The 11955-nt window shown below is 41.7% G+C and overlaps 1 protein-coding gene across 3 annotated transcripts in view; it reads right to left on the reverse strand.

The window, feature by feature from the left end:
* sh3pxd2b (SH3 and PX domains 2B) overlaps window positions 1-9747 on the reverse strand; it is a 71354-nt gene extending 61607 nt beyond the window's left edge. For all 3 annotated transcript variants that reach the window (XM_083777515.1, XM_083777516.1, XM_083777514.1), the window contains exons 1-2: window positions 9299-9747; window positions 4693-4773 (exon numbers count right to left, since the gene is read on the reverse strand). In XM_083777515.1, coding sequence (XP_083633641.1) covers window positions 4693-4773; window positions 9299-9370 — 153 coding nt within the window. In that variant the 5' untranslated portion in view covers window positions 9371-9747. The remainder of the gene's footprint in view (window positions 1-4692; window positions 4774-9298) is intronic.
* Between the last annotated feature and the right edge of the window lie 2208 nt (window positions 9748-11955).

Below are 11955 nucleotides of genomic sequence, written 5' to 3' on the forward strand. Positions count from 1 at the left end.
ATTTATTTTACAAATTTTGAAAAAGCTTAGTATTTTTATGCCAATACTTTTGTACTTTTACGCAAGAAACATTTTTAATACAGGACATTTACGTTGATAGCATGTCACTGGTAGACAGTGGGATGTTGTTCCTGCGCCTTTCCATGCCAGAAGAGGTCTCTTGAGGTTAACAGTTTTATTAACTTGTAGCATTGACTCTCAGGGCATGTGTAATGCAAGACAAACGCATATCAATAATTAGAGAGAAGTAAACGCATCCAAATACAGGTCCAGTTCACAAGTATTTATGTATTTGATGTGGTGGTGTTAATGCTATGGCATTGTTTTTCATCACCTTCATCAACAAGTAAACACTTTAATCCAAGGAGGAAGGGGAGGCGTCACCCGTCTAGCTATTATGACAAAACCACTGCTTCTAAAAGTCGTAAGGAATGCGAGTTGGCATCAGGGCTATGGTTACCTAATGACACCGTCTTCATCTTGTGTTGCCTTGCTGACTGTCGAGCACAGCTTAGCTGCTCAATTGAAATACCTGGTCTAGGGTTTGGTCTTTGCCTCGCCCAGTTGGAAGTGAAGTACACACAGCGTGAAAAATAGTTGTGTGAGAAGAAAGAGAGAGAGAAGGGGGTGGTGGGAGGGCTTCTGACTATAGAATGATGCCTTCTAAATGAATCAGCTCCAGTCTGTGGCCAGTGATGGACCAAGAATCCATTGTAGTCTGATGTTTACCCCGGTCGACCACCTGGACAGGACATGATGAATGCTGTAAGATTTCCTGTCCTGATCTGAAGTTGTTTAGGTTAGAGCCCGACCGATACCAGAGTTTTGGGTCTGATGCCGATCCCGATTTTGGAGACATACTAAACCCACAGATTAAAGATTTGTGACATTTGTCACAAACAAAGTTCTACATAGGATTGCATTAGAGCCCATGTACCTGGACCACTAGGCCAGCAGTCCGGGCACTTAGGCTCTAATGCAACCTGACGAGTCCCGATCCTGGCGATCTTTACTGCATGTCTCTCCCCATCTCTCTCTCCCCGTTTCCTGTCCATCTCTACTGTTCACTATCAATTAACCCATTCTGACCTGAGATCAGATTCTAAAAATGTCTTCTACATCCTGACAGTTTTCTGAAAAAGCTATGTTTCTATGTCAGTCGTTCTTCGATTTTTCAAAAATAGCAGACCTACAAGCTCGTAGCGCGGCACTCAATGGCGCGCTATGAGCTTGTAGATCTGCTATTTTTAAATAGCTAAAGCATAACATAATGCAATTTGAAATACTTGGATATGATTGTTTATGGTTTTTCAACAAGCTCTGCTGTTTTTCAACTAGCTCTACAATCTCACAACATGTACAGTAACAATGTGTTGTGTTGTCAGTGTGTAGATCTATTCTTTGCACTTTTTGAACTCTGGACAAGTCAGCTGTATAATTGCACATACCGATGTTGTCAAACAAGTTAAATGATGGCTGATATATCAGCCAGACCGATGTATCCGTCTGGCTCTGGTTTAGGTGTGAGCAGTGACAGAGTGCTTCACTTGATTTAATTCGCAGCCAGTCTTTCATACATTTCTGTCATAGGGAGAAGCATATTGGAAGATGACATGATACAATGATAAAGAGAGGATGTGCGTGAGAGAATGAGAGAGAGAGGTGTGCGTCAAAAAGATGAGAGGAAAAGGACACCAGAGAAGGAGGATATACATGTGGTGGGCTGGGAGTTAGTGCGAGGCTGGGTGATTCAGATATCACTAACCAAACTCTTGCTGTCAGGGCTCCAAGGCTCTGGAACAACTTTACGGAAGAAACAGCCTTAAAAACTGAGTGTTCTCTCTAATCACTTCTTAAACACACTATTACCAGAAAGTATTCCTTTCGTATCTTGCCGTTTCCTTTCAGTTTAGTTGGTTAGCTATTTTACCCTGTTGAAGTAAGGTTAGTTAGTATATTGTATACTAACATCTCGCAGGCTGCATCATTGGTATATTTTCATTCATAAGGCCATTCTTGGTGATCTGCCTCCTTACATTTCCTCTAAATTCAATTTGGTTAGAAATGGTCTAAACCTCAGATCAAATGCCTGGCTACGGTGTGTAGTACCAGCATTCAAATCTGATGGGTGTAAAAAATGTCTCGCTTTCTTTGGCCCCTGGTCGTGGAACGACCTGCAGTCCAGACTAAAATTGGCCTTGAAAGTTCCATTGAGAAGTTTTAAAAGGATCATCTTAGATGTACAGTCAAACATGTTCGGATGTGTTCTATAGCCTTACCCTATAATGTATATTTACTATTTCTGTTTATATTGTCTTGGCGTGGCCTATACGAGCTAGTTCAGGCAGATACACTCAAGAGGTTTCACACATGCACATTACTACGTCTATGTGGGTGACTGTACGAATGTGTCGTGTGGCAATTAGCTGACCAATTTGGCAGGTTAATTTAACACACCACTGTTCCTCCTGTGGTCAGTGTCCCTGAACTGTAGCTATGCGCCCGTTTGCTCCAACTGTAAACCCACTTATAAAAAATGAATAAACCCCACTGGTGGTACCCCAGCATCACCAGTGGGCTCTGCTAATAGTTCTGTTCCCCCATGGGGGGGGGGGGGGGGTTTATTATTATTGTATGTTTATCTCCCTGCTCTTAATGGTTAATGGTTGTCTAAATGTGCTAAGCAGGAAGAAAAATGTAGCAGAGCCTGAACGGCAAAATTAAAAAGAATATTCACACATGTATTTACATTATATAAATAGTAAATACATTATTTGTTTCAATCTATGCGTGAGTTATCCGACGGAACATGTAAAAGCTGCACGCTAGAATCAACTACCGGTACTCAGACAGTCCGTTGATTTCAAGTGCAAACCGAGTAAGCTGCATCTCCTCATGAATTACGTGCTTGTTTGTTTACAAAGAACTTGTAGCTATGTTTTTGAAAGTGCTGTTCTTACTATTCTGGTCAGGTTTTTGATTATGATATTGAAAGGTCAAGTACTTAATATTCCAATTAAGGAACAGACCTTTGGATCACAAGAGCTTGCCTCAAATCAATAGAAAATGAAAAAAGAAATAACATGATGAGGTCACCAATCTTACAACATAGCATGAAACATAATGGTGACACCATGTTTACAACATCCCCCAAAGAAGCTCTCTCCCAGTCAGCAATACAACAGCCATATGGCGGCCTCATACCGTAATGCCAAACCTAACAAAAAGATAACAGAAGATAACAGCAGATAAGAGATCGGCCTGTATTCAGTCGAACTGGTCTTATCGTCGTCTCCCTCGCCGTTTGAGAGCCCACCCGCTAGCCTAGCAGGAAGCAGCTGAATGTGTTTCAAAATGCCACTGGGCTGATAGCTTCTCCATGAGGTCACTGCATCTTTTCACCACTGTGGTGTCTTTGTTGATAATGACACACTTCCACGTGGTGCAGTTTTTAGTACAGAGAAACGGACTCTACCAAACCGCAAGTTCAACTCCTTCTGATGAAGAGGAGCACAGAGCTCCATCATCCATACACAATCCTAGGCTTGGGCTGGCCAGTGGCCATTAACAATCGTTGATGCACCATAAAGTCGCCCTTATGTTGATGTTATGATGAATTGCGATAACCTGTTATTGAAAGAGTTTTTATAAAAGACCATTATTCGAAAAAGACCATAAATGCGCCTTTGTCGTCTTTTATAGGGGGTTACGGTTAGGCAACTGAGATCAATGCCAAGGAAAAAGAGAAACGCCCAAATGTCAAAGGTGAAACATTAAAACAATCTATTCCATTAGAATGTTTCCTTTTATCAACTCCCTTTTAAGTATGTTTCTGTGCTGGCCGTGACACAGTATCACGTTCCATTTAACAATCTGACAATATTCAATTATGTTATCTCTAATATCAACAATTTCAACCATATCCATACGTTAACTACACTTTATGGGGTGCAGACTGCAATGACAGAGAGGTGCTAAGTCTCAAAACGGCAGGGGCTAATCTCTAGCACACTACTTGGCAGCTTTTCCCGTTTTAAATTAATGGAATGGAATAAGCGTTGGAATAGAAAGTTTGTCTCTTGTGTTGACACTGAATTCACAGCCTTGCAAATCCTGGACACATCAATATTATACTGTAACCAACGTGCTGTATTGCATTACTCTGGCACAGACTATTCAGTTATCCCGATCAATTAAAAGCAGCAAATTGATCAAAGTGATCCAATTAGAGTGGGCAGCGAGCTACCCCTAAATTGAGTTTACACTCTCAGAAAGAGGTTGTTCTCAGGGGTAATATGAAGCGACTTTTGCCTAGAGAGGGGGGAGGGCAGGAAGTGGTACTAGGACTCTGATGAAATTTCCTCCTTGTGCAACGAGTGACCAGTCTGACGTTGAAGCTTGATTCAGACATTTCTGTGGTCATCGGAGAGAGAGAGACATTCATTACTGTTTTCTATTAACTCTGTCGGGGCATTTGCCGGCTCCGCTCGGCACACGCTATAATTATCTGTGGGTGGAACGTGGAGGGATTGCTTGGTCACAAGCTCTGGGCCTCTGAGTTTACTTCAGATGTTGAGCTGTTACAGACGGTGCTATCTGTTCTGTGTCTTTGCCGATAGATTCTGTAAACTCCCACTAAAATCCTGCACACACACACACACACACGCACACACAAAAAACAACAGCACTCACCTGCAAGTCAAAAAACTTGCTGTAGCGTCTGAAAATGATCTCTGTGCTGCCATCGCTCCAGCACACTTTGATGATGTAAACCTGAAACACAGATAAGAGACACAAAATGGATGTTAGCATTTTCTGCAAGAATCCGCTAACCTAAGCCCCCGGGGACCTCAGCCATGACTCACTGGTCACTCTTAATTGACAGTGGCGTGACTCGGATTGGCCGTGGCATGGGAACCGCACGCAGAAGGAGAGTGCGTTTCTGACACAATCAGGTGGTTGTCAATGTCATCACAGACAGTCATCTGCATTATCATCATCAAGTCATCTGCTTCCAGGAATACCACAGGGATGTCTATGATTTCACTTCCCACTCCAACAACATGTAGGCCTATGTCATCACTTCACATAACACAGGAAATCACCATGCCAAGGCAGCACATTTTCATCACTTCTTTAGAAACAATAATATAGGGATGACGCAACTGTTATATTATTGTCTGATTAATTCAATTACAATTGATTTAATCAATTATTATTATTTTTTAAATCCTAATTGATCATTTCATAAATAATCAAATAATATTTTATCAATATTTTACGCATGTCACTCAATATGTCAAAAGCTAAAAATAAACAATGTAAAATGTGTCAACAAGCTCACAATGCATGATGTACTGAAGTTTAAAATAACGCTTACGTGGTTAATGCTTATATTGGTATAAAGATGCAAATACAAAACACCATTATCGAAATTTGAAAACAAATACATTAAAACAAAACTGAAACTAAAATACACCAACAATGTCCGAAAAGTAGTAGGATGAAGTATAAAACTTAATTCATAAGTATAATTATCGTGCATCCCATAATAATAATATATTTCCGTCTCTTCCAGGACCGACGCAACCAAAAGCAGGTAAAGAGAAGTCCAACGCGCTTCAGCCAGTAGAAGGTAGAAGGGCCTCGTCGACGAGGCCCTTGCTTGCTACGTCTACTTGCTTGCTACTGGCTTCCCGTCTCTTCCCGGACCGACTACAAGATATCCCTGTTAACAGCACATCCACGGCAACTTCCTTCCTACCTTAAGGAATTAAGTCTCCCCACAACCCTTGACTCGCAACCTCCACTCTTCAAACACTAACCTCCTCAAAACCTCCAAGACCAACCTACGGTACGTACCATGGACTGTAAAACTGTAACTCCCTCCCTGCTCACCTGAGAGCACTGGTTATAGGACTAAAGCGTATCTACTATTATTACTTACTTACTTGCATCGTAGAAAATTATAATACCTGGTCACTTCAATATACTGGAACACTTGACTGGTCTGCACGTGTTTTATTGCTTTACAGGGGGCAACCAAGACCAGCTTTGGGAAATGTATAGCATTAACTGAAGTTACACGTCAGTGGTTTTATATGTATGTACGTGTATATACTGTAGGCTAATGTATGATTGTCCACCAGTCCCTCCTCCACATCGGCTACGGATCAAAGACTTTAATTAAGGTGTCAATAAGCAGGCATCTATGATACTGTCGTCATCTCGCCTAATCATCACAGCCTGTTGGCCAGGCTTCAAGTCCAACAAACACTTGGCACTTTTCCCCCTAAAGGAGGAGATGAGGAGAGGCAGGGAGGTGATCGGAAACTCCCTGGTGAGTAGCTGTGTCTGGATGAATGCTTCTGTTGGCCTGGATCCCAGACCTTCTCTGGCCTCTCTCTCTTGCTGTCCGTCTCTCTCTCTCTCTCTCTCTCTCTCTCTGCCTCATCCACTGTAGGCTAGCGCCCAATTCATGCTCCGTCATATAATAGTGTTGGATGCTGAAAATAGCCGATCTACTATAGCTCACAACGTATCGCATATATATAAATCGTATACAATACCTATTGAGGGGCGCAAGCCCCTCTTATGCCCAGCTTTGTCTGTTTGTGTGAACACAACACGATGATTTGATTGGCTGATCACCCCATAGCGATGATTTTATTGGCTGAGGAAAGTACATATTAAGGATAAAAATGTAAAAGTGAGGGCAGAAAATTGAAGGCAGAAAAGTGATTGGCCGGAATGACATTTGTGATGATTTGATTGGCTGAGCACAGAAGGAGAAGGAGAATTTACGTCATGTGTCAAAATCAAATCAGCTTTTTGTGTCAACACAAACATTAAACACACAACTGTTTTAATTCAGCAATAGCATAAGTTGACAAATTAAATCATTATATATTATATATTCATTTTTTATTGGATGATTTACGATGATACTTTACACAGGTGTGATTTGTATTGTCTTGTCTAGTTACTACCAAAGTTAGTGTATAATGATTATTAAGCATTATTATTAAGCATTATTAGGAATTGTTTGGCTTCAATTGCTACACTAAGTGACAAAACAAAGTCCTTGTACAAACTGAGTTCTGAGTATTATCTATCCAAAAAAAAGTCTAAATCCTCAGAGGATTGTACTAGGCAACTCCTGGGTGCTTGTTCTGAGCAACTCCAGGGTTTCTTTTGTTTGTTTGTTTGTTAGCACATAAAAATGTTAATTACAGGAGGGAGAAAAAAAGAATACAAGTTAGAAGCCCAAAAGGACTTATGAAAAGAACCTCCCTTCGGTGCATGTAAATTAGGTCATTGTTGAGAAAAACAAAGATTTATTATTTGTTCCATGGTTACAAAGGCTCTAGGTAAAGTGTTGAGAGGTTTTAAGGTCAGCCCGCATTTGTGTATGCAAGTGCACAGTGTAATCCAGACAGACTCTGGGAAAATCTACCTTTACAGGTACATTTTATGCTTGAATAGTTAAAAGGACACTTCCCTATGGATTGTACGGTGGAGAGAGGACCGTAGGGATAGAGTCCAACGTGGACGGAACCGTGTTTACTGGTGGTTACACGGGGACAGATGGAGGAGACATGGTGAGACCTCTAGAACCCTCTGTCGTTCAACCAACACTCACAGCATTGAGGTCTGTTGACCAGTACATCCACCCCGTCATCATTTTCACACACGGGTGTGAGGAAGGACAGACGCCATGCATGGAACTTCACAGATTGCGAAGGCAATGAAAGCCAACTCTTACACCTGCTATGCCTTTGGCAGCGGCCCTCGCTGCTTCCTACACCAAAATGATGTCATGTTTGCTGCTTAAAATCAACTTCCATCTGAGTTTCGCAGGCAAAATCACCCACACTTTCCTCCTACTGTTTTACCATTCGCCAAGGATGAATAGCCCTCTTTTGTTTTTCAGTTGCGTGGCTATTCTTGAATCCCTCACAAGCCCTGCATACTGTATCCAACAGGGAGGGGCTGTTGTAATTGGGTGGGAAAAACACCCCTCCATCGGCCTAGAGCCACATTCTACTTTATCTCTTGTTCCTTTCCTCTCCTGCTGCAATGAAGGTACTAATTCGCAACAGAAGCCCTGAGGTGTCAGAGATTATGTCAAAGACATTGTGGTGGTAAATGGTGCATTTATATAGCGCCTTTATCCAAGGTGCTTTACATAGATTGGGGGAGCCCGGGTTCAAACTGGCAACCTTGCGGTTACCATCCAGCCACTCTACCTCTGAGCCACCGCCACCCCTCTAATGGAGCGATTGCAGCAATATCATCTGGCACTCCATACTGGGCCTTGTGCTGTGCCCCCCCCCCCATACTAACCAGTGTGCCTTTTCCAACCAGTCAGAAGCACTTTAGAACCTGTGTTACAGCTGTGTTACACCCTTAGTTAGAGGTATAGGCTAACTCTGAGAGTTATGGGGTTCCTTGATTATTATTATGATTCTGTGTTGTTTTTATTGTGTTGTATGTATCTCCCCTGCATGCGTCTGAAATCGAATTAAATTGAATATTATATGCTGTCCCTGCCTGCTGTGGTTTTTGGTACATGCCACGTGCTGTCTGAAAAATAAAACGGCAAGCTATTCCCTGTGCAAATACGTCTCCCAGGTTTTGTGTACACACACTACATAAATGACCTCAGACAGAAACTGTCACATGGGGATGGTTCTGGCCTTTGTCCTAACTCACATGTTGTATAACCATAAGACCACAAGGTCTAACTAATGACTGGATTGATTGAACATTTTAACAGAAAACCATGGTTCGCCTACTTAAAAGTGAAGTTAAAATCCTGGAAATATGCATCTTCTATCAACATAAAACAAAAAGGCAATTGAGGCACGCATGGTAACGTTACTGTAACGTTACTGTACTAAACAAGTGTGAATGGATATTTTACAGCTGTATTGGAAGGCTGTAATTTGATACTCCCTTTGTTTTTACCCGACGGGTCAGCAGCACAGGAAAAAAAAGGAACACAAACAGTAACAAGTTCTATGGGTAAAAACACAACCACACATGATATCCGTAGTGTCTCGGGTGGTGAAATTATACAGTTTCTATCGCCAGAATACTTGATTTCATACAGAAGAATAATGCCGAAAATGGACAGATGATCTGCAAGCTCACAACGTTGCGACGCCTTGTTGTTTGGGGTTTTGTAGATCGGTTCGGGCTACTTTCGGCGCGCGACACCGCCTTGACGACGAAGTTATGTTATAAATCAGTTGCGACGTGTTGTGTGTAACTATAGTAGTTACTGTTGACTTACGTAGTGTTTGTTGGGATTCCTGCGCTTCTGGACGTCCTGCACAGTGACATCTTGCACGGTCCTCCGTGGCATGATGCCCTCCTCTTCTCTTCTGTGCCTCTCCTCCGCGGGTCAGAAACGAAAACACTCAAAGAAAAGTCCCACTGCCGCTGGCTGGCTGGGTTTGTTTTGCAAAGAGATCAAACCCGACGGAGAAGAAAGTTTACACACACCAACGTGGCTTTGTCATTCGTGACTTCTGATCAATGCAACAACAACCACTGACCGATGTTTTGTGTGTCTGTGTGACTGTCTGCGTCGTCGTACAGGTCTACCGTCCTCGTCAGATTTCCTGTCCCACATTCAGTGGGTCGGTGGTTTGGTTTTGTTCCTGCCTGCCTGCCTCTCGCTGCTCCTCCGTTCCCAAATACCAAAACTCCCAGCCTATCCTAGATCACCTACTCCCACTTTAACCGACTGGGACATGAAGACCTGTCGAGGCTACGGACGAGACTCTCTTCCCTCTGCTCTGTGCAGTTGCAGACGCAGCACCACGGCTGGATTATGAGCGCCACCTGCTGGCGTTAAAACAGAATGGCGTGAAAACGAATGCCGAGTTTATTGATTCATTTATTAACAGGTTGGAGAATTACAGTACATTTCAAGCACAACTCAAAACAAAACTGTTAACTGTGGACGACACCCACCCACCCCTTTCCCCTCACTGTAGGCCTATGTTTCTTTTCCCTTTTTACCTCCTTTATGATGAATTCCTGTTCTGTTCTTTGACTATATAGAAGTGTCTATTTGTACGTCTCTATATGTTTTGATGAATTGAACAAGGTGGACCCTCTTGTAAACAAGTGTAATGCTTAATTGGGTCGTCCACTCAGTTAACAGTCTTTGTATTGAGTTTGTGCTTGAAATGTAGTAGGCCTACTGTAATTCTGCAAACTGTTTTGTAGACTTTACTATAATAAATATACTGGAACACTCGACTGGTGTTTTATTGCTTTACAGGCGGCAACCAAGACCAGTTTTGGGAAATGTATAGCATTAACTGAAGTTACACGTCAGTGGTTTTATATGTACGTGTACATACATAATAACAAAATATTTCAATGAATCAAACACCATAAAGCATTACACTTGTTTACAATAGGGCCCACCATGTTCAATTCATCATAACAATTAGAGACGATATACTCTATAGCAAAAAAACAAGAAATCATCATAGAGGAGGTAAATAAAGAGGTGAGGGGGGAAAAGGGTGGGTGGGGGATTCAGGTTTTACGAGCCAGTTTTGAAATGCGGCCGTAGGTGCCCTTTGAGAGCGGTTTTGAAGGAGTCAAGGGATTTGCATGTCGTAAAGACTGTTGGTAGGACGTACCACATTTTGGTGGCATAGGAGCGAAAATAATTTAGTCCCTTGTTTGTGCCGAATCTGGGTTGCACATGGTTAGTTGAGCTCCGTCTGGTGTTATCGGTGTGGACTTATTTAGACCGATACATGGGTATCTTTGAGGTGCAGTGGTACCAAAAGGTGCATGTGTAGTGGGTTGAGCTTTACGGGTTGCCCCTAGCAACGCAACGCCCACATCCGCGTCAGGCTGATTAATAGGAGCCGGTAGCGGCTGGCGTGTAGCTGACATTGTTTGTCTGTCTGTGCGGGGGGTTGCATGTCAGAGCGTCTCATGATCAAGGTATAGTACCTGCACTTAGGTGTATTCAATGTTTGTCGCTGCTTGGACTTACTATAGTACTGCCCTAAAGCCCCGTTCCGACCGGCCAAAGCTGGAAATGAAAGCAAAGCTGAACTCATTTCAAAGCTGCTTTTTTTTTAGAAAGTGGGCGTGTACAAGGAAGGTACCTGTCACTCAAGCTGGCTTGAGCTGAGAGAAAACAGGCAGTTTAAGCAGATGCGCAATTGGTTTATTGCGTTCATGTAGGCCTATCGATGAACCTCATAGCAAAAGTTGAAAGACAGTAGATAGCCTATGTTTATAGATAGATAAAACACAATCCCCCCCCGTGTGTGTGTGTGTGTGTGTGTGGGTGTGTGTGTGTGTGTGCGCGAGAGAGATCAATATAATATTATATCAGTTGAATGATATGCATGCGGACATCCATGATCCTCCGACTGTAAATGATAATGTGAAAAATCTAATTAATTATACATCATTTGGAAGTCCCTGACATGAGAAAAACTGGATTAAACTGATATGAACTAAATGATATGATACTGACCATGACACTGACATGATACTGACCATGATACTGACATGATACTGACCATGATACTGACATGATACTGACCATGATACTGACCATGATACTGACATGATACTGACCATGATACTGACATGATACTGACCATGATACTGACATGATACTGGCCATGATACTGACCATGATACTGACATGATACTGGCCATGATACTGACATGATACTGAAAATAAAAATAAGTAAATAAATAAAATAATAAATAAATAAAATAATAAATAAATAAATAGTTGTGAAAGTTATTAATTAATTAAATTAAAGTATGCCTAGCCTACTAGTTGGCACAATGATTTATTTATTTATTTATAATTTTATTTATTTATTATTATTTATTTTTTTATTTTTATTTTTTTATTATTATTTATATTAATATAAATATTATTATTTATATATA

The sequence above is a fragment of the Protomyctophum parallelum genome (assembly GCF_964188405.1).
Source record: "Protomyctophum parallelum genome assembly, chromosome: 1".
In the NCBI taxonomy this organism is placed as follows: Eukaryota; Metazoa; Chordata; class Actinopteri; order Myctophiformes; family Myctophidae; genus Protomyctophum; species Protomyctophum parallelum.